Source organism: Lissotriton vulgaris, chromosome 7, assembly GCF_964263255.1.
Source record: "Lissotriton vulgaris chromosome 7, aLisVul1.2, whole genome shotgun sequence".
Lineage (NCBI taxonomy): Eukaryota > Metazoa > Chordata > Amphibia > Caudata > Salamandridae > Lissotriton > Lissotriton vulgaris.
The window spans coordinates 1,692,569,137-1,692,593,414 of NC_141695.1; the positions used below are offsets into that span (position 1 = coordinate 1,692,569,137).

At 43.7% G+C, this 24,278-nt stretch overlaps 1 protein-coding gene across 1 annotated transcript in view; it reads left to right on the top strand.

Annotated features, from left to right (window-relative positions):
* CHRNA4 (cholinergic receptor nicotinic alpha 4 subunit) overlaps positions 1-24,278 on the top strand; it is a 217,445-nt gene that overhangs the window by 133,329 nt on the left and 59,838 nt on the right. The window contains exon 5 of the mRNA XM_086932815.1: positions 12,588-13,959. Within this exon, the coding sequence (XP_086788941.1) occupies positions 12,588-13,959 (1,372 nt within the window). The remainder of the gene's footprint in view (positions 1-12,587; positions 13,960-24,278) is intronic.

The following is a 24,278-nucleotide window of genomic DNA, read 5'->3' on the forward strand; positions in this document are numbered from 1 at the left end:
ATGAGTTTCTTGCAAAAATGCAACATCAACATTTAAACGAGCAAGGTGAGACAAAATTCTCTGTCTTTTGATTGGAGAATTATTGCCCTTAACATTCCATGTAACTATTTTTAACGACATAATATAAAAGATAGTTTGAGAGTAGCAAAAAAAAGAAAGTCAAAAAAAGAGCCCAGAGGAGAAAACAAGCAAGAGAGAGAAGAATGATCTAGAGAAAAGAGGATAATGAATATGACATGAGATAGAAAAATAGAAAAGAGGAATTGCGAGTGAGGTAGCGAGATAAGTAGTGAAAGTGTAAGAAAAAATGAAGAAAGGTGATCCTAGATAAAAGAGATAAAAGTCCAGAACATATGTAAATCAATGAATAAAAGATCATAGGAAAAAAGAAGAGGGAAAAAGGAGAGAAATTAATATAAGGAGAAAGTGTAGGTTAAAAAGATGATAGAGGAAATCATTTGAATAAGTAGACAAAGGAGAGAAATGCAAGTGACAAATAAAAAGACATAAAGAGAGAAAGAGCAAAAAGGTTGATGAAAGTAAGGAAAAGGAGACACCTTTGAACAAAGTTGAAATTGGGAAAGAAGCAGGAATAGGGGAAAAAAGGGGAAGGCAAACATTAAAGGGAGGAAGGAGAACGTACTTACGAGGGGTGGAACCAGGGGAGGAAAATCAAGAAGGAGAACAAACGAGAAAAATGAGGGGGGTAGCGCCAACTGGAGGAGGCAAGACATCCAGTGCGAGCGGACCATCGGGCCGGGGGGAACAGCACGCAATGAAATGTGGATTCTGTGAGAAAAAAAAAAGACATGAGGAGAGGAGAACATCAAGAGACGAAACAACGAAAATATAGCACCAAACAAGGGTGAAAAACGTATGAACAGGTCATATAAATATGAGGGAACAAAAAACAAGGGAATTCATATAAGGAGAAAGTTAGCATGACAAGCATGACAAAGTCAACATGAACTGTGTGAACCAAATAAAGAGCAACAGCAACTCAGGAAAGTCATGGAGGGAAAGCAGATGAGGAGCTGGAAAGGTCCATGTCAGATGTTTGACAAGAATTTAGGAAGCTCCGAAGGCGAACAGGATCATCGTAGGTCGTCGTCTTGTTGTTATGAGTTACTCTGAAGAGGCAAGGATGAAAAAGGCCATATCTGGCACCAATGGAACGAAGTTCTGGCCTCATATCCAAGAAAGCTTTATGACGGTTGGCTGTAGCTCTAGCATAATCCTGCGCAAAGAACAGGGTGGATCCTGACCATGTAAGGCGAGGAGAAGCCCTGGCTGCTGAGAGGACTTTAAGAAGATCAGTATATTCCAGGAAATACATGATGACGCCTCTTGGTCTTGAAGAGGCGGAAGCAGATGAAGAGATGTGACCAAGCCTATGTGCCCGTTGGATGTTAAGCATGGTACTTTCTGGTAAGTGAAGGAGCTTAGGAAGGAAGGATTTGTAGAAAGCAATGGGGTCACTCCCCTCACAATTCTCCGCCAGGCCGTAAATGCGTAGGTTGTTGCGTCGATTACGATTTTCAAGCTCCTCGACCTGCTTCTGGAGAGAAGAAATCTGCGACTGCATATGCGTAACCTTGGAGGATGACTCCTGGAGAGAAGAAACACTGCCCTCCACCGTCGTAACTCTTGCATCCATCTGTGACCAATTATCAGTTAAAACCTGTAACTTGGTATTGGTTTCCTCCATGAAGGGTCGAAGGGCGCGTATCTCCTCCAACAACAGCTCCATAGATACAGCTGAAGAGGAGCCCGTCGGTGATGGAGGATCCTTTTTAAGGCGTTTCGTTGTAGCCTTCCCTGAGGGCTGAACAGGATGTTCCGCATTGGACTGCGACATGTGGACAACAGACGCCTGAGAGGCTTCCAAATGAGCCAGCGCAGAAAACACTTTAGAATTTTTAATGAAGATGCGTCGTGGAGTCTTAGAAGCACGACCTGTTGCACCCCTATCCATAAGATGAGTATCACCTCCAGAGAGAAAAGCTAGCACTTGGAGCGCTCCATTCTTGTGAAAATGAACAAATGGACGGAAGGACAGCAGAGTCTGCAGGAGCACGCAGGAGGAAAGTTGAAATATCCAAAGAAAGACACTTCAGAGTGACATGAGAATAGCAAAAATTCACACAAGGTCGCAGAGAAATGTCCAGCTGGTCAAGCTATGAAGCCCTCATATAAGGATGCAAAGCACAAAGTGGCCGTTGAGATGAGGAATAGCAAATTGGCAAACAGCAGAAAAGGAAACATCCAATGGAAGAAAAAGAAAAGTCACGACAGCATAGTCATTGAAGGCATCCTGAGGGAAATGCGCACCAAAGAAAAGGCCCATGTGGTGTGAGGAACTGCAGGCATAAAGGTAATCCAGTAATCGGAGAGTGCAGCAGGAATAAATGAACTGTAGCGAAAAGCCTGCATGAGTTGCTGCCACAAGTGACACAAGTGTGGAGAGAGTGTCAGGTGAAGGTAAAATGGCCGCTAAAGTCGGAGCATCTGAGGGTGACACTCATAGGAAGCTGAGAAAACAGGTCTAGTGACAGCAGCAGCCAAAATAATCAAATATTAGCTCACCATGAGCGTTCTGAGAGGGCAGAATCATCGCAGGAGGCCGCAGGACTGAGAAAAGGCAGCGCGCTGGACGCGCGTCAGGAGCACAAAATGGCGGTCGCGGCCGTCATGAAGCCGCGGCCGCCGAGTCCCGCGTCGGAAAAGCTGTGAAAATTGCCGTAAGAAGCCTGAAATCAGTCCCGCGATGCTCCCTCCACTCTCCGGTGATGCATTCTGCTCTATTAGAGCGCCGGTGAAAGACGAGAGCTGGTAAATCCCCCGGCCGGCACGGAGCGCTCACGTCGGAGCTGCCATCCACACCAGGCGCCAAGCCACGCACCCAAGGTATACGTTTTTTAGTAGATTAGTATCAGAATTTTGCAGCAATCTCTCTTTAAAATGTTTGAAGTTGTATTTTAGTGGTCCAAATTTTAAAAACAGGTCAATTGAACTTTTTTATGTTATCGACCGTTATAGTCTTTAAAGTAAAGACTGCCACTCCCAGCACAAACATAAGTTAAAGACATTGTTCTGCAAACCTGCTTTTAATATGCAACTTGTAACAATATTCACCAATATTAAAAAACGGCTACATATGGCTCTACTATGCTTTCCCAGGCATGCCAATCAAACTTTAACTATGGCTAAAGCGGCCACTGCCACCGTTAGAAGGCAAGGTTTAATGATTGATCGACAAATGCAATGGTGGTCGTTCAGTGACCCAATTTATTCTATTTAAAATCTGTATTTGACTACTTATTCGAAGCCACATCAGTCCACTCAGACTTTCATTCTTCTCACGTCAATTAAATGAGTACTGATAACTTGGATAAGTATAAACATCTGTTTCCACTTGAAGATATCCCAATAATATGAATAAATAATACAACTAAGGTGCAATGGGCATTTGAAAGCACTTTTTGCACATATGATGCTGTACAGTATTAAGGGTCCACCGGCTCTTGAGGAGCCCCTTCTGTAATGCAGATTCCAATGGTGCTAATTGTGCACCAGCAGGATCTCAATGGGCGTGCCTTCATTTGCTTGGAAGAATGGCCACATTCAAATTTGAGAATGCTTGAAGTTTGTGAGTGCCATATTACAGACGCTGACGTGGAGGCAAAGCAGTGCTTAATTTGCAAAAAGCATAAGAGCCAGGGCTTTCGTCAGAAGGCCACAGCAGCTTGCACCACACATTGCCCCTGCTATGCTGCCAGTGATAGTAACAACATGCCTACTAATCATCACACACCTACAAGCGTGACTATTTTTGACCCCTAAAGCTATAAGAATGGCTTGGGTGGCATGTAATAGTCATTTTAATGTAGATTGAATTATTAAGTAACTGTTGTTGTGATCATCTCTAAATTAGCCAGACAGCACCACCCTGTGGCAAACTGCGAAGCGCCTGCGTTGACAAATAAGTGATGGTGTGGAGCACCGGAAACCACTGGCTCAATTTAAGCACTGAGACAAAGAGCCAAAAGGAGGATTACTTGCTGTGTGCTACTGTGATGTGGTCAACTTGCTCAAATTGTTTCTCATTTCAATGCAGGTGTTGGTCACCATTTATAAGGGAGTCTAAATTTCTTGAGTCTATCCGTTCATGGTCTTTACATGTGAGTTCAGTAAAAAGCTTGGGACCATGATAAACAGATACCCTCCTTTCATTTGTTCTATGAGTCAATGTTCTTTCGTCATCATGCTTTTTTCAGCTCATAATCATCAAAGTAATCTTCCTTTTTCAATTGCCAACTCCGTTGATTAAAGTTACTGTGGAAATCATTGCCTACCATCTTCACTATGGAAATAGACTTTATTTGCAGCGTTCAGTACTTGATTAAGCCTCTTTTGTGCATTCTAAATACATCTGTTAAGCATAGTGCGGGAACAAGATGCGGGGATAATTTATTCCCCGTGCAGGCCATCACCACTAGCCTCCTCCCCAGAACCTGTATGTTTTGCCCATTGACTCTATGCCGGAGGAGATATCATTTTTTAAGATCCTCATCACGCATAATGCTGACAGTGGAATAGTTTTCCTCAAGAACCCTTAAGAGCGGAGAAGATTATCCAAGAAACTATAAGGGAATCAGAACCTTCTCTGTGCAGATTAGGATGAATATCAACCCAGTTTTGGAGATTATTAAATTAACCTGGTGGTCACTTGTCAAACTGGCTCGTGCGTCTGGTCTGCACCGATGGGTAGTCTCATTGGCTGCACCCGTTGCAAGCCGGGACCTGTTACCTGATTACAAATAAAATGGGCTCTTTGTCATGCAGTTACTGTGAGAAGTTGGCCTGATATATGATGTTCACTAGTTCTAGTGACCACCTTGTATCAGTCCAAACAACCCTTATGGTGATTGGTTGTAAGTCAACCTTATAGACCAGCTATCCTAATGGTAGCGTGGACAAAGCAGTGTTAGGCTAAACTCTTTTGGCATGTGGAGCCGGCTGTATTACCTGATGGCCACAGCCCAAACTCAAACAGATTCATGTGTTGTGAAGCCTGAAACTATGGATCACTCCACACAAACAGAGAGCCTTGAGGAGGAAGAGAAATCTCCCTCCCACCAGACTTTAGGAAAGGATCAGCCTCCTCAGGGAACTGATCTTACCCCTGGTGAAGGAACTGCCCCAGAGGTGGTTAGGCCTAGCCTGACAGAGCCCCTGATGTCAGTGGACCCTTCCCAGGTGGGACCCAGTCTGGATCAGGTAACCTGCCCCTCTCTACCCTGCCTCAGTCAGCCCAGGGCTGTAGAGGTCAGGAAGGCCAGTGGTGGATCCCAAAGGGCCCCCTGCCCAAAAGAACCACCCCATCAGCAGATTAGGGGCACCAAAGCTAGCAGCCCTAGCAAGGTGGTGATTCAACAAACTCCTGAGGGACCCCCCTTAAACTTAGTAAGGGACCTCCCCCAGATGGGCTCTGTTGGGCACAGCCAAACTTGGGACCTAAGGGCCTGACCTGTCCCTCCAGTAAGTCAGACAGAGGGACCCAGCCTCCAGCTTTAGGTACCCAGAGATTGACCCTGAGAGCACACTACAACTCAGTCATGGAAAGAAAGGCATACATGGTGGATAGTGATTGGAGGAAGTTGAGCCCAACATTAGTGGAGCCTCACTTCAGTACTCCATCCCAGCACCAGCCTATTACTTTGCCAAAACACACCACAGGTAGAGATTCCTTATGGTGGAGACCCTCAGATACCCTTAGGGTGAGGGATTGCTTAGTGGACCATGAAATAGGGGGTAACCATGCCAGTGCAGGTACTTCCTTATATGGCCACTTAGGCAATATAGGCTTACCTGGTCAAGGATAGCCTTATCTCCTGTTGTTTGGGGGGGGGGGGGTTGTGTAGGAAGGTGGATACCTGACTATGGTTGCCCCCAACGTTTTGCCTAGTGTTTAGCTGGTTTTCGACTTAGTTGGCCTGGGGTCCTGCTATTCAGGACCCCAGGCTATCTGCTCTCTCTGTAAAATGGACTCCAGTCACTTTAGGTGCATTACCAGTTGGAACATGGATCACCTTGTAAGCCCCTGTACGGAGTACCCTCGGTACCCAGGGCATAGGTGCATCCAAGGCCTACCAGTGGCTGCAGCACGTATTGTGCCACCCCTGGCCTGGTCTTACTATTTGACACAACTGGCTGATCACTCAGCTGGGTCAAGGTGGTGTAATCACCCTTTGCTTTAGGTATAGTATCTCTATATCTAACACATACAAGGACACCGAGTAACCTATAAGTCACTCCTATGGCAGGCCTTATCAATCCTGGAGGCAGAGTGCTTGGTTATGGGTGAGATGGTGCTCTAGCATGAGCTGAGCCTGTCTGCAGCTTTCGGAACCATGTCCTTTAGCTGTTTCCTGATAGCGTCATACCATATACTCTTAAGTGCATTATGAACCTCGCGGTTAAATGCTAACTCTGGTTTGACAGTATCAAAACATGTCGAGTAAGGTGTCATACGAATTAGAATACTACACCTCGCCAATTCTGGCGACGGGGGTAGCATTCCACCCTTCTAGAGGGACACGACATGTACAGAACCTGAACCCCAGTTAAAGTTAAACAGAGCCTCAGCATCACAAAATGGATGCTGCCACCACAGACACAAGTCTGACCTCCGGCTGCTGGGAGTCCTTCCAGTGGGAATAGTAATTTTTACTCCTACGCTATCCAACACTTTCCCTACTGTTGCACTAACTGGAGTGGGAATAGTAATTTTTACCCCTACGCTATCCAACGCTTTCCCTACTATTATGCTCTTTGGAGTGGGAATAGTAATGTTTACCCCTACGCTATCCAGCGCTTTCCCTACTGTTGCTCTCTCTGGAGTGGTATTAGTAATTTTTACCCTCTCACTATCCAACGCTTGCCCTACTGTTGCACTCTCTGGAGTTGGAATAGTTATTTTTACCCCTACGCTATCCAACGCTTTCCCTACTGTTGCACTCACTGGAGTGGGAATAGTAATTGTTACCCCTACGCTATCCAATGCTTTCCCTACTGTTGCGCTCTCTGGAGTGGGAATAGTAATTTTTACCCCTACGCTATCCAACGCTTTTCCTACTGTTGCACTCTCTGGAGTGTGAATAGTAAATTTAACCCTCTCGCTATCCTACGGAAAAAATATTGTATATGTTTTTTAATAATATGTATATATATATATGTCATGTGACCAAGGCCTCTGTGTAGGCCGAAACGTTATGCTGACGAGGTGTGCCTAAAATAAAAAACTCACCTGCATCCTGGGTCTTCTGTTTCTCTTTCTGCTGCAGTTCCTGGTGGTGAGCGTGCTGCTGATTGGAACAAACAGGCATATATATATATATATATATATATTTTTTTTTTTTTATTTTTTTTTTATTATTTTTTTAAAGTGACATTAATTATTTATTAATTTTAAGTTTATTTAAGTATTTTAAGTATGTTTAAATTAATTATATTTATTATTATATAACTTTTAAATTACTTTTAAGATATTTAAAAAATTCGATATTTTGACTGTCTATATTTTTTCCTATCGATATTTTGGAGTCGATATTTTTGTACTTACCTGTTTGTAGATAGGAAGTCGATATGCTGGCATTCTATATTTTTACCTCGATATTTTTGCAAGTCGATATTTTGACTGTCGATATTATGTCAGTGATCCCACTGTGCCACCTCAGTTTGGACCCAGCTATAATGAAATCAGTCTTGACTCTTCTCCAGGAAGAACAGTCTAGTCCGAACAGCCAAGCCAGGTCCTCCCTGAACCGCAACACAAGCATTCCAGAACTGGTTGTGTCCTCGTTATGGGCTCTCCACCTGGGTCAAGACTGATTTTTCTGCTTCTCAAGTAGAAAATCTACTCAAGGAGCAGCCCTCTGATCCCACCTGTGACAGCTTATGTTCTCTTCCGTTAGAAGATCTCACAGGAAGTCCTCCTAGTGACCAGAAATCGACCTAGGGGACACCAAATCTCACTCACGGTCATGCTTGCCAGCTCGTATTTCAGGAGCTTCACAGGAGTAAAAATTCGGCCACAAAGTGATTCCCAAAATTTGCCCGGAACTCTGTGTTACAAGAGTAAAACGGAGTCATCCACATTCGGCTAATTCCACGAGCGGAATGACATTTTCCACCCAGGTCTAGTGATGACCCATGTAAATGTGGGAAAGGCTGTGCAGCATTGTGTGTTCGTTCAAAGTGTCCACATACATTGGGTTTTACAGAACAGTTTGCAAAAGTGTATGTAGCCTCTTCTATAACATGGGGACCCACAGGAGTGTGCAAATCCCTGCCACACACCCTAGGCACTTTTGTAATTCAGCCTCTAAATTCCAGACACTAAGGGCCTGCTTACAAGTTTGGCGGTGATGGTCCCTCCTTCAATCTGCAGAATGGAAAGAAATGGGTTGCAAACTCACCCATTTCCTTCAGTTTTCCACGTGGATTCCTTCCGCCAGGCACACTCTTACAAGGCACCAACTAGTCCCTGAAGAAAATGATCCTATTGGTGCCAAAAACCAAGCACGTGTCACCCATTGACTGGACTGGGCACCTCTGGTCCCGACCCCAGCAACGTACTAGGTATTTTTTTTACACATCATGCCTATGTGCACTATTAAAACTTGTGCATTCAAAATGTACACACCTGCATCAACACATACGGAAAAATATTACCCGTTGTCAGAAACACCACCACTGGGCTAGTGGCAACATTGTAATATGTTGGGCGATAGACCGCCGACTCGGCGGTAAACTTGGGACCGCCGCCGCAGCGGTATGGCAGTAACATCGCCAAACTCGTGCTCAGGGTCTAAATCTGTCTTGTTTATTCATTCGAGAATATGCTGTCTGAAAAGGGGACCAGTAAAAGGTAAGAGGAAACAAAAGAAGCCTTCCTCCCTATTGTTAATTGTAGTTAAACACGAAAAGCGTGACAAAAGGGAGGATGAAACTTGTAATCTTCAGCCGGATCAAACACCACAAGCAACACTTACCATAAAATAGCTCACACATAATTTAACACCTGAAAATGAGGCCCTTGAATGGAGTTTTAGAATTGATCTTTTTCAATGCATTTGAAAATCCCACAGCCATGTCGCAGCATTTAGACTAAAAAAAAAGCCTCTGATTAGAAGACTTTCTTATACACGGTTGTTTGGAGACTTTCCCAAACAACCGTGTGTTCAACTTCATAGGGCCCGATGTAGGTAAATCTCATTTACCGACTCTAGAATACCGAATTTTACCGATTCGGTATTCTAGATTCGGTAAATGAGATGTAGGAAATAATTCGGTAATTTTTACCGAATCGGTATGATTCTGTAATTACCGAATCGGTATTTACCGATTCGGTAATTGCCATTGATTCCTATGGGCCTTGAGGCCCATAGGAATCAATGTCAATTACCGAATCGGTAAATACTGATTCGGTAAAATTACCGAATTGTCAAGGGGGACAGGGTATCACTTTGACACCCTGTTGCACCCCTGAGTCTGGCTTTTGTGCAATGTGACACACATACATGCCCTTAGGGCATGTCTGTGTGTGTGCCACATGGCACAGGTGTACATGCACAGATGTGCATGTACACTGGAATTCGTTATTGACCACGAAATATTATTTCGTGGTAAATAACGCATTCTTAAGGGCCTGTGGTACTGTTTTCAGTGCCACCTACATCTAGATTTACCGATTCGGTAAATTTACCGATTCTATAGATGTTAAGGCCCCCTATATATCTAAAACCAAATACCGGTCGGTAACGGCCGAAATCGGCTGTTACCGACCGGTATTTGGTGTCCTACATCTGGCCCATAATTTCTAAGTATTTAATCCAGAAATCCATTTTTGGCCGCTTCCTTTTCCATCCCATTGTAAAGCTTCGTTGTAAAATAATTACAACAACACAAGTTCAGTGTTGTGCTTAACTATATTCACAGTTTTGCAATGTGTTTTCTCTTATATTTATTACATTTTGTTGGGGCCAACACCCACTTCTCTTGCATGCAGCGCCCACAGACAAACTAATTCGACATACATTGTCGTCATGCACCAGCTAGTGTTTTCAAGCGTTATACTAAAATCTGGAGTGAGATGGTGTCTGAGCGCTAATATAACATGCATGTGAAATCATGCGATGTGAAATATTCAGCACAAAAATGGGCTAAAGCTGAAGCATCCATGCTCTGTGTTTGTCGCGTTGGTCCAGGAAGCAAGGATACCAGTGGTATGCATTTGAGATGGCATTCTCGCAGACATAAAATAACATGTTTAATATTAATATGTTTTCAAATATAATCTTTATTTCTAGAATATCACAATTATTAAGAGCAACATTCGTATGGAACTAGTGCGACTTCTTTGGGATTTATTTTGTCTGTATTATGAAGTTTTCTAAGCTAAAACCCCTCAAAAAAGGCCAATGAGGCCTCCCAATTAGCACATCACTTCGATGAGGGTTGCAACTATTTGATGTATATTTTGAGAATCTAAAGCCTAACCCAATTCGATGCCAAAACATATATAACCCCCCCACCCTAATTGTTTGCTAAAAATCACCTCGTAAATTATACACCATTACTAATCTTACTGGAATTTTATATACAGGGAGACTCTTCATGTCTATTGGTCAGATATGACTGTAGTGACATAATATTTTCTACCTTAAAAGAATGTTATGATGTTCCATCTAATGAGAGTTGTAATACATGGAATGTTCTTTTTTGGGAATGTGATGATTCAGAGTGATGCTGCTGGAGGAAACACAGCTGGTGTGGAGATGGACCTGTTGATGGTGGTGCCCAATGTGGGGTTATAGCTGTAATAAATATTTGTTGAATAACAAAAAGTGGTGATCACTATAGAGTAAGTTATAGACAGGTAAAAAGTCTCTATTTAATGTGTTCATAATGTGTGCTCAGAGTTCTAGTCGCTCATCTAATCCCTTATATTGTCTATCCCAAACCTCTTACGAGACTTCTCTGAAGGAGCCAATTACCTGTCCAAGCTTATCTTGGTGTCATGGAAATCTGACTTCATGTCATCAATGCGCGCGCCCAGTACTGCTCCTTGACCAGAAGCTTTCTGATTACTAGACACTTCAGTGGGGGCAATGGCTTGAACTGATTTACTCTAAACCCACCAGAAACTCATCCAGGGTTTCTTCTTTCTTTCGCCATCTCATCCACGGATTAAATTAAGGTTAAAGACGCCTGAGAGTGTTACTAGATGTTGGACCTGGGTCATTCAGTGTTTACTGCTCAGATGAAAGTTCAGATCATTGACAACCTTCAGTGAATGTAAACGTTTGTCCCGCCCCTAACAAACTTAAACTAGGTGTTACTCATCATAGCTTCTTTCACCTGTAGATGCTAAGGACAGCTTGGGCTTGCCAACATGTGCATGTTGTCTGGTGGTGCAGTGTTTAAGAAGCAATTTGGAGGGTGATTGAGATGAACAAGTGGGTTTGGGTGACTGAAAACTGGAGTTAATGGATCACCTATTTTTGCTGGGTGTGTATGATAGACCATACAAAGAGCCTTGACATTCACCCTCTCTTTGATGGGCAAACAGTGAGCCAATGATATTGCCACTGAGCCTCGGTCTCTTTTCCTGAGTCTGATGGGTGGTGTCCTAGTAAAGTATTATCAGCCCTGCAGAATTGCCCACCTGCATATTTTCCATGATCAGGTGGGTACTTGTTTGTTGGGCAATGCATGTATGCTTTAGTTTTGCAGTTGGAAGATGTCTCCACTCTCTTTAACCTCCATGTAATGGAAATTGGTTCAAGATGACTGGATTTCAGTTGTGTGCTATGCAAAATATGTACTTCAGGCAATTGGCCTTCTGAAGCATAAAGATGACAATTTGATTTGACAACCACTTATCACTCAGGAAGTAATGTAAATTAGCCAAGTAAATATTTATTTTGAGATTAAAGTGATGCTGCTGTGCAAATTATGCATGCTGTCGAGAGACTGGGAAATGTTCAGTGTTCCAACTTGCCTATATTTAAATTACAATAGAAAAGAAGTTCCCCAAGAATTCAGTCATTATCTATTATAATTTTCATTATACTTTTTTCTGTGGCGAAAATACAAAGCTGAAATATGGGGTACTATTGTCACCTCCATAGCTTCCATGATGAGGTATCCTGGCCAACTAGACTTTCAAACACAAAAATCTATGGAGTGAACGTAGCTGCTTTGTGCACAGTAGCTAATGCCATGGAAGACTATACTAAAATGCAAGGGATACTGTGAAAAAAAACCTACACAAAAGCTGATGTGGAATAGGATAAAAAGGTTGGGAAAACTCTGCCCCAGGGTATGTGGGAGAGAATTTGCAGTGTTTCTTATTGAAAATCTGAAACATCTATATTTGGAATTATTAGGTTTGAAATCTCAAATGATTCAAACTATTTTATGTAAATTCCCAAGTCTACAAAGCATCATATTTATAAATTAAATCTCTTTTCCAACCTGATTATGTATTGAAACCTAATGTGTCTATTTTCTTTTCTCAGCGCCGATGGGGACTTTGCAGTTACCCACTTGACCAAAGCCCACCTCTTCTACGACGGTCTGATCAAATGGAGACCTCCGGCCATCTACAAGAGCTCCTGCAGCATCGACGTTACTTTTTTTCCTTTCGACCAGCAGAACTGCACCATGAAGTTTGGCTCCTGGACCTACGACAAGGCCAAGATCGACCTCATTAGCATGCATAATCATGTGGATCAGCTTGATTACTGGGAGAGTGGAGAATGGGTCATCATCGATGCTGTGGGCAACTATAATATCAAGAAGTATGAGTGCTGCACTGAGATATACCCCGACATCACCTACTCCTTCATCATCCGGCGACTCCCACTCTTCTACACCATCAACCTGATTATCCCGTGCCTCCTCATCTCATGCCTGACAGTGCTCGTATTCTATCTTCCCTCGGAGTGCGGCGAGAAGATCACTCTCTGCATTTCCGTACTGCTGTCCCTCACTGTCTTCCTGCTCCTCATCACGGAGATCATACCATCCACCTCGCTCGTAATCCCGCTCATTGGCGAGTATTTGCTCTTTACCATGATCTTCGTCACGCTTTCCATAATCATCACGGTTTTCGTGCTCAATGTCCACCACCGCTCCCCGCGCACCCACACCATGCCAGCCTGGGTTCGAAGGATCTTCCTCGATGTGATCCCTCGGGTGCTCTTCATGAAGAGGCCATCTGCCGTGAAGGACAACTGCAAGAGGCTTATCGAGTCAATGCACAAGAAAGCCAGCCCTCTCTGGTCCGAGCCAGAGAATGAGCCCAACTTCCCCACTTCCTCTTCCAACAGCCCTCCCAGCTGCCATGACTCGCCCACCTCCTCGTGCTGTAATCAGCTGGAGGAGCATGTGGATTCTCAGGCTCTCTGCAAGTCCCCTTCTGGTCAGTATAGTGTACTGCGTGAGGAGCTAGTTCAGGCCAATGGATCCTCGCCTCAGACCCAGTCACACCCCCTGAGTGACGAGCAGTCCTCCCCCATCTCAAAGGGTCGTTCTGTGAGTGTCCAACAAATGTACAGCCCAGGGGAGGCGGTAGAAGGGAGCATCCGCTGCCGCTCAAGGAGCATTCAGTACTGCTACCTGCAGGGAGATTCCTCCCAGACCATCGACCAGTCCAGCGGCTCCCCGGCGTCCCAGCTGTGCCGCGTAAATGAGGACCAGCTGGAACGCCAAACATCGTTGTGCAAGTGCAAGTGCAAGAAGACGGTTGCTGCAAGCACGTCCCATGCAGCTAAGACTGTGAGCACCAAAGAGCAGACCCTGCTGATGATGTCCCCGTCATTGAAGCTGGCAGTGGAGGGCGTCCACTACATTGCTGACCACTTGAGAGCCGAAGATGCAGATTTCTCGGTGAGTATTTTCATGTTATTTATACAGCTGTCTTGGCCTGAGTTGTTCCTGCATGATCACTCCTAACCACTGTCAGTGCTTCTTTTATTTCAAGGAGAGATTTCAAGTGGCTCACTGGTTAGAGGAGGCATACCCTGAAGCAGAGGTCAGACCCCGTACCAGCGTTCGATTCCCGACGCGGCAGGGTCTTGAGCCCAATATCCCACGGACTCGATAATTCTCGCTTCGGTGCCAACTCTAAGCATGAGTTCACACTATGCAGCTCTGGGCAATAAGTTTGCTTAATCTCCACAACGGCCCCCCCCCGCGGCGGGATGCCTGGCTTTCACCTTGGGGATACCCATTACGGGTTATCTCACAGGGAAAAGCCAGGACGGGTTCCCAATGCAAGCGCCGAGATGCCCTAGGGTAAGTTGAGCGCTATATAAGAATATACATACATACATACAGATCAGATGAGCTGTTCTGGGTTAGCACTGGCACTTTTTAGAAGGAAGAACTGGCTGATTTGCCTAAAATGTAATTAAGCAGAATTCTGTGGAGGCCTTCCCACTCAAAGGTCGGTAGGGCTGGGGTAGTTGCAGGCAATTTCCAAGCATTACAAAAAAACACAGCAAAAGGAAGGCAGTAAGGGATTAACTGTTGCACTACCTATATATACACATAGGTTAAGTTGATTGCTGTACACACATTGCCCACCTCCTGAGTCCACTGCCAAAGGACTTTAAACAAATAGATATAAAACAAGCACGTGGAGAGGCAACAAACAAAATAATGACAAAATGTGTCAATGCAACAAAACACAACTGTGTGTCCTTCGTTGATGTATAAAAAGTCCAGTTTTAATAAATATTCTTGACACAATGATACAAGTAAACAGCCAAAATTCTCAATATAGGATGAACAATGAAAGCAGCCAAGAAACAGCCAACACGATTCGCCCGAAGCGGGCTTCCTCAGGGCTGTAAATGTAACATATACAAATAATCAATGACACGATTTATTCAGCTGTTACACATCATTTTTATTTACATTACATAAGCCTGTGCACTACTACACAGACGTGTGTACTGTTAGGCATTGAGTGTCTGATCTTCAAGCCAAGGAGAACAGGTTAGTGGCCCTGTATTTTGGTGACTTTCCAAAATGAGGAAACCCTTTCTTCAAACAACCTGAGGACATTGCACCTTTAAAAACACCAAAAGTTGGGTACATGGGGAACAAAATCTAGGCATCAGAAAATGAGCAAAGAGAATAAGGACAAGGTAAAAGTGAGAGGTGGAAGAATACGAGGTACTCAATTATTGGTATTGGATCAATAGGGAGAGGTTCCAGTGTATAGAGAGATACAGAGGTACTAGAAAATAGATATGTGTATTGGTAATTGGTCAAGCATTGTCTAGAGTCTTACTAGGATATTGGAAGAGCTAGAGGCTCTTGGGTACAGGTGAGCAAATAATACTTAGATGCAGGGATGACGATAAATACAAAAGCGCAGTAAGCAGTACTAAAGTATCAGAATAGGTGGGGTATAGATTCAAGTGTATCTGCAGCAGTAGAGCTATTAGGGTGTATCTAGGAGTACCAGTACTAGAGCATCAGCAGGAATATAAAAAAGGATTAAAAAACAGCATAGCTGAGGAAGAAAGGGATCATCCTGCTGGTGCAAAGAAAGAAAACAGACGAGAGGAAAACACATGATAGAAGAGGGTAGTGGGGCTGTTCTCTCACAAACATGACAAAGAGAGGTTATCAGTGGCCAACTGGATTTCTATGTCTATAAACAGGAGAAGATAATTCTCCTTCGTTTTATTGGTATGATGTATCATACAAGAAACTATGAAATGTATCCCCTCTTTGACAGGCTAACAGAGAACCTTGGATAATGATGCCGAGTCTAGGAATCTTTTTCCCTGAGATGGATTTTGTACTCGTTGCAATCTCCCCTGCAGGCATTGGTGGAGTCTCCAGCATAGACTATTGGTGTAGTCTAAGCTTAAAAAGGTGAATGCATTCACCACAATAGGTCATGTGGAAAGGAAAGCCTGGGAGGGTCTACAGGACATGAAGTTGGTGAAAGCATGAGCCAACCATTGGATGAATCTACAATGCAAAGAGGAAGCCGGTGTCTAGGTGTCGCCACGTTCCTGATAGTACTTTTTGGTTTTAGAGTTTGCCTCAGTACAGGTGACCGTGGAGCCAGATCAAAGATTTGTCTCTGCTCCATTAGATAAAGCCATACTTCAGTTTATATCGGTGTTCACCTGCAGCATGTCCGTAAACCCACCCTTGCAAATGCCTGTCCTTATAGAAGTAGTTCTCCCTCTTCTGGCTGCCTTTGTCTATCCCAATCAATATCGATGCACTATCAGCTAAAGAAGAAATCATGAGCACGAATGATCTTATTATATGGATCTGGTGGCATGGCAGAACTTAAATATCAGCAGGACAGACTGAAAGGGTGAGCTGATGATGCACCGACTGAACAGAGTGAGTAATGTGATATGAGTTCTTGATGTGAAGAGGATTTTACCCAGCATTGAGTGTGATCTAGTAGACTAAATGATTGACCATTGTTAGTACGATTCTTTAAGCTCTACCACGTCTAACCAGCCAGCGTAGGTAATAGTACTGAAGCTCCAAGACCATTATTCATGGGCATCTTTCGCGTTGTCATCCATCATTGAGTCAAATCTAACCCACTTCCTCAATTTGATCAAAAGCTGGCCTGGTCAATTTTCCAATATACCTGTAACCCTAGCAATTACTTGAAGCTGAGATGTACCTGTTAATTTCATTAATTTAGAGAGGAAAAGAGGGTTACTACTGGATTTTCCCTGCCTCACATTAGTTTTTGAGTAAAGGGTTGCTCTGTACTGCTTTCTTTGCCACCTTAAGACGGATGCTCACTAGATTATCCAATTCCAATCGATTTCTTTAAACAGTGCTAAAGAGCCGGGACCCGTGGGGAACTGGTACTGCAGCGGCTTGACAGCTCTGGGAGTTGGGATATGGAAATTGCTGTGAAATATTTTAATTAATGAGCAGGTTTAGAGACTTTCCCGCAGTGCTGCAATACCTGATATTTGCAACCCAATTAATGAAATCGTTGGACCATCTTTTCATGAAGCTCTTGGAATGGTGGTATGATGTGTTTAGAGCCATGAGGCATGGCACAGTACTTTGACAAAAACGTTGCATGTCCCAGGGTGTGCAAGACATGTCATGCACACCCTTAAGGGTGCTGTGCACCTGTCGGGTGGTACGCCCAGAGCATTTGCAAATCGATCTGCAATGGAATACCTGATGCAGAGGCAACAGTAAGTGGGTGTGGAATGGATGCCAAAAGGGTGGGAACATTGGAAGATTGCATCTCTGAGAATTTAGGAGATCATGCGTAATGCTCATCTGAAGGCCTAGGGGGTAGATCAGTGACTTTATATAGAAGTGTAGATGTTTGCATATTGCATCCCTGGGGGTCTTTGAAAAGCAGGACTAGGCACATCTGGAGGGTGAGGGATGGGACTGTGACTTGCCTTCTGGGTGGGAACCACAGAATTTGGAAGGAATTACGAACAGTTCAGTTTGTAGTGAAATCTTACGCAGCCGCCTGAAGTACCTCAGGCAGATGCATGCAGAGTTTCACTCACAAACAGTAGGTTTCCCTTCTGCCCTCCAATCCCAAGTGATAAGCTGTAATTTTGCAAAAAAACTTCAGGTAAAATAAATCCCTTATTGGTCCTCGTGTGCTGGCGTATCGGTCGCGTTAGGAAATGCTGGTTAATCTGCCTCAGGGAAAGTACAGGTACAAAAGTGGGTGGTGATGGACGGAGCATCTGAATCAATCAAACACTCACACCCAGTCAAAAGATCTGGGTTTAATCCATCACCGTTCTTTAGCCCACTCTGCCACCCCAGTTCAGACATGGCTATATGCAAATCAGTCTGGCCCTTTGCCTCATGGGAACAGTCCAGCCCGAACTGCCAAGCCATGTCTTCCCTGGTCAGGGAAAGTACCAGCAGAAATTCGGATCGGACAAAAGGCTAGGGATTTTTATGTAACCATGTTGTGCGAAATAAATGTAGGCCATGAAAGCCCTGGGTTCATTCGAACCATTTACCTGGATACGGGTGGGAGTGTCACGAGATGAGCCCACACATTCCATGCCCCAGTTTCTATAGAATGCTGCAATTGTCTGCCTCCTATAGTCCCTTTCTTTTTCCTCCTCGTCCTTGCCTCCTGTGCGGTTGAATTGCTTTTCAATCGGAAAGTGCTGGAACATTCCATCGGCGGAGCCGCGCCATTGTCTGCCAGCGGCGCCTTCTTCTATAGACCCCTGGCCTTCGGCCGCCATTAGCACGTGAGTCTTTTTGTTCTCTCGAGAGGCTTTCATGGGCATGGCGGCCGCTTCTGAGGGGTGCCCGCTCTTTAGTGACGCAGTATAGTGCAACGCATTCTCGAATGCCATCCCTAGCGCGTGAGTTTCTTTGTTTCCATGTCCCTAGCTAAGTGAGGCATGAGCAGGCGAGTCGATCGTGATTGGTTCTCTGCTCTGATAAGGGTAACATCTGTTGGTTGTGTGACTGTAAGCAGGAGCTGTGACTGGCAGCCTAATATTATGATTTCTTGCCAGCCTTGTGCCTCGTTTTGTAGCCATCAGTCTATTTCAAGGGCTACTTTACAAGTAATGGAGCCTTTATTTGAAAGACAAATGCCCCTGAAACCTATTACAGTAAGTACCTTGAAGGCAGGGCACATGCTGGAGGTACGCATGGGTAAATGGCGTCCACCCACTATTTTCACAGGGTGGACGCAGTCCCCCCTGCCAAGAACTGGGGCCCCACAGAAATATATAGAAGTTATACTGGTGTAATTTGTAGACACCTTCAGCAGCGCCTGTATGTTGTCTGCTTTCCATTAAGAAGAATAATAAACTTGAATGTGTAAAGTGCACGGCTACCTCTGAAGTGGTCTCCCGGCGCTGGGGGCCCTCGGGAAGATTAAGCGAGATATTGCCCAGAGTCACGCTGGGCTGATCTGTTGCCAGCACCAGAAATTGAACCGTGAACCCCGTGGTCTGGAGTCAGGCACCCTGGCCGCTGCGCCACACCTCTTCCACAGCTGCACCAGCTGCTCATTCCCAGCAGCATTGTGCAGCAGTGAGGGAGCTTTTTTCACCTCCAGCTGGGCCGCAGTTGACAGGGCCATCAGGCCTCCTTTTGTTTGAGTATCCTGACTGGAGGCAGCCTGGATCTTAACACTTAAATGTAAATGCCATGGAGGGGAAACACAGGCACTCATCTCTTCACTGGCAGTAAGAGAGGCCTGCTTTTGCCTTTGTTCAGTCCTTGAATATAAGAGATGCATGCACTGTAAGAATGTCAGGTGTGTTGGTCAGTCCCCGTATTTGTACAACAATTTTAATAGCACTATTTTATTTCTTTTAGCCCTATGAAGGGTGTCAGAGCTCTTTACGTAACATACACATTATGCATGGATATATAAATCATGTGCATGTGTTAATCAATGTACACGATGAGTAACATGAGACAGGGTTACAAGGTGTAGGCGTTATATGTCTTCATAGCTATATAACACAGATTACAATTCATGAGCTGTAGGTAACAAAAGGATCTCTGTGTTGAAAGCAATAACCCACTTTACTACCTACATAAAATACAAATCTGCGATCTGTTTGTTACCTGATGCGCTTTGCAGGAGACACATTAACCCACTATGCTACTTTGATTCAAATCTGGGACTTCACAAAATGCATTCACCTCCAGAGTTATTTCTCCATTATTATTATTCCCTAAGATTTACTGGGCACCTTTTACAGCATATGCCTTAACTCATAAAATATTTTAAAATACAGACTTTGTAACTAGTTCAGCAGAATAGATCTACTGCCATGCTTCTCCTTGTTGCCAATTTCTTTGTGGCAGGGTTTAAAAAAATAAATATGTTAGTTGAGACCCAGATGTTGCATCAGGAGTGTACCACTTTTTTGGCACAATCCCAGCGCCAAATCTCATTTGTTGAATCTCATATTGTGCTTAAATGTACTCATGATATACCTGATAAAAAAGTATGAGGTCTTAATATCGTATGTCACTTGTTGTGATGTCACATCCAGTGAGGTCACTTCCAATGTCATGACATCATTATTAATCCACATTTGTAATGCGCACAACCACCCGTAAGGGTCTCTAGGCGCTTGGGGCCGTCTGGAAGATTCAGCAAGCTATTGCCCAGAGTTACATGGTGCTGGGCTAATCTGCTGCCGGCACCGGGAATCGAACTGTGATCCCCAGATTCCAGAGTCAGTCGCCCTAGCCGCGGCGCCACACCTCTTGGCACACGTCATGATTTCAGTTGCATACTGCCTAACCTGGTTAGTCTACCCACTTCTTTTTTAGGACTTGTGAACTGCGTGAAGGCGTTTTTCTGGTGTGTGGGCCTGCTTTCTACACCCGGGCCCCTTTGGTATTACAGAAGTGACTGCAGATGCTTGTCCGGCCTTTTCTAATGCACATCACGTATATATGACAAGGGGGTGTCTCTTCTTCTAAGGAAACACTTTGCCTGTGCGCCCGTGCTATATTACAAATGCAGCAGGCAATGGAACTGTTAGACGGTGCATTGACTGTTCGCCACACAGAGGTGGCCCACAGTCAATGTCCCACGCAAGGACGCCCCTTTAAATGGGGTTATTTGCAGGGACTGCTTGTCAATTGAGGCAAATGTCCACTCTCCATAAGCATTCTTATAATGAATGGCTTTTGTCTGTAATTTCCCTGCCAACCTCCTCAGCAGCAATGGTTATCAGTTCATCAGGCATGGCCGTGCCATCACCCATGAGTGGTCTGTTTTTCATGTTTCCAGAGTTGAAGTGGTTTAAAAAAAATATGGCAACTGTGATCATGAATGTAATGGTTCTGGGTCAGTGAGTGCAGGATGGGAATCATAGACATAGATCATTAGAACTAAAGAATATGTAATTATATTGTTTTCTTGATATGTTGTGAATATAAAATATGCACTTGAAATAAAAAATAAATGCAAGTTAATCTGAACATTGAAAATGGCACTTGTATATCCAATAAAAGCTACAGTGGTTAAGACAAAAGCTGCAGATCTCTGTATGTGTAACTAAAGAATTGAATTATATTTGCCACACTGGTCGAGTGCTATGAAGTCACAGCCTGCAACACAAGCATCAGTAAATGCATTAGGTTTTGCTTAAGTGATTAATAATAAGCAGTTTTTTTGTTATAAGTTGTAACTTGCTAAGTAGCTGTACAATATAAGTTACAGAACGTCTGCTATGACTTGTTTATGTACAAAAAGCCAATGTTTTGTGCTGTTACTAAAGGTATAGTGAGGGTAAGTAATAGCAACATTTAAAAAAATGAAATGAAAGAGGGAAATAATAGAATTAATTGATGTAATAGCAATATTATTTGCTTAGCAGACTTCTTACAACTTTTGGGACCGTTGCCACTGCACCTGCTACACCATTCAAATCATGCCCAAGTGCCTGCAAGATAACTGCATTTGTTACTGCCTGTTTAGTAGTAAAGTATAGCAAGATTTGGTGTTTAAAGGAATTCCTAGAGCTTTTGGCCCTGGTGTGACTGCACCTGCTACACCATCGAAACCATGACCCTAGACCATGCAAGGTAACCACACTTGTGACTGCTTATTTAATAGTTCAACATAGCAATATTTGCTGTTTAGAGGAGTTCTGACTACTTTTAAGCCCCTGTGTCATTGCAACTTCAGCACCATTAAAATCATGGCACTAGTTCCTGCAAGATAGCTACACTTGTGACTGCCTGTTTACTTTTAAATTTTAGCACAAGCTGGATTTAGTGGGGACCCTAGAGCTTTTGGCCCCGGTGCCACTGCATCCGCTGCACCATTCAAAATCCAGTACTTTTTAACTGCAATGAAACTGCAATTGTGACTGCCTGTTTAGTAGTCAAATAAAGCAATATTATGTGTTTAGAGGAATTTTGGGCCCCATGCTACTGGGACTGCTGCACCATTCAAATCATGACTCTGTTGACTGCAAGGTAACTGCGCTTGTGGTTGCCTTAGTAGTAAAATATAGCACAGCTCTTGTATATTTACTTCAATTTTTTACTTGTAATGTTTGTAATGTTTAGTACAACATTGAGGGGCTCATTAGGATTGCGGTTTTTCCGCATCCTCGGGGGCAGCGGAAGCCACCGCCGGCCCAGAGGATGCGGAAAAACCGCAGCGGACTGACCAAAGACCCACCGCCACATTAGGATGTCTGGTGGGTCCTGGTTTCCGTCCGCAGCTTTTCCGCCGTGGCTGGTTTACAACCGCGGCGGAAAAGCTCTAATCTGGTGACGGTGTCTCTCAGACACCGTCAGGCAGATTAGGATGGGATGTAAAACATGCTTTTCTGCGGCGGCTTTTCCGCCGTGGAAAAGCATGTGTAACTTCACCGCGAGGTGCCTGCCTCTTTCTGCATGCAAATGCAATGACTGCATTTTTAACATTGCCACGGGTGCAGCTTGAAGCCGCACCCGCCGCAATGTTAAAAATAGATGATGTGACCGCCAGGGTGGCGGTCACATCCTAATCGCACAGGAGGGGACTCCGCAGCCCATGCGGACGTCCCCTCCTCCTCAGTGATCGCGGACGGACGAAAGTCCATCCGCGATCATAATCGCCCCTTAGAGTTTAATCATAATGACCAAATAGATGAAGTTGAAAAAAATCAATCTGATAATGCCTACAAAGTGCATAGAAAGGTACCGAGGCACAAATAGAGAATCCCACAAATGTTCTAAGGCTAAAGCATGAAGCATCTGCTTCACACACCTAAGTAAAAAAGAGCAAGCATTCCAACAGACTGTTAGAAGCTGTCTGCCTTTTCCTTGTTAAGATATCTTAGCTTGACAGTGAATGGGGCTCAAACACTGTGAATAGCTTTAGTATAAGTATCTTAAATGCGTGCAGCCAGGGAAAGTTAAAAAAAATTGTTCCACACAAAAGCGAATTAACACAGTAATTTGGATGGGGGAACTGATAAGAGCCCCCTTTTAGGATATATTAAATACAAAGATACAAAGATATTTCACAACCATAGCCCAAGAGCTGTGCAATATTGCTACACAAAGTATAAGAGAGAATTCTGCACTATGTTCAAATATATTCCGAGATTAAGATAAAAACGTTTGGGCATTAGACTGTGCTTTCTCAAGTTAAACCTGGGGTATCTCCTTTCCTATCTTGCTTAAAGTTCATTAACAGGCTAACAGCAGTAAATATAATTTGAAAAAGTACCCTTTATTTGTTTAGAATCCCTTTCTTGCAGCCTGAAATATTTTCATTTTACTGATGAGTTACAAATGGATCTCTGTGCTCACAGATTTCATATTTAGACTTTGAACAAATGCTCACAGACCTTTCCAAAGAGATTTTCCATTGTAAATATCACCACATAAAAGTGCCAGGCAGTCCATTAACAAAATGCTTACCTTGACTATAATGTTCTTTCAGAAATCTCGACTCAGAAGGATGAAGGACTGAGTCATCCCTGCCAAGATTCCACCTGTGAATTGCATGTTAAAAATGGATTTCTCCAATTTGTACCAGAACACACTTACGGCCACATGCATCAACCTATTTAGGAAGTGCAAACGGTGCGAATCGGTAAATTCGGCCGTTTGCGATTCCTAAATAAGTTTTTGGGATGCATCATGCATTTTTGTGAAATTCGCTATTTTTAGCGATTTCCAAAAATGCGATTACTTTTAAGGAATCGCAAATTTGCGATTCCTTAAAAGCAATGCATGATTGTGTTTCAAATTGCGAATTCGCAATTAGGGGGTGCAAATTACCACGAGGGTGAACCTCGTGGTAATTTGCGAAAATGTATTAAAATGCTCAAAATTGCATTTTAAAACACTGTCATGTTACAGACACACATGTCCTTAGGACATGTGTGTGTGAAACATGCACTTCAAAATACATTTCAGGGGTGCATGGGGGGGTCCTTTGGACCCCCCCTGCACCCATGGAATGCATTAACATTTTGCGAATCGCTAATTGAAATTCGCAAAATGTCAATGCCTTCCCATTGATTCCTATGGGCCTTTTGGCCCATAGGAATCAATGGGAATTGCGAAATCGCAAATTAGAATTCGCATAATATTTGCGATTCGGTAAAAATTGCGATTTTTACCAAATCGCAAATATTATGCGATTTAAATCATGCATCCCATTTTGCGATTCCTTATTTGCGATTCCCTAAAAATCGCAAATAAAGAATCGCAAA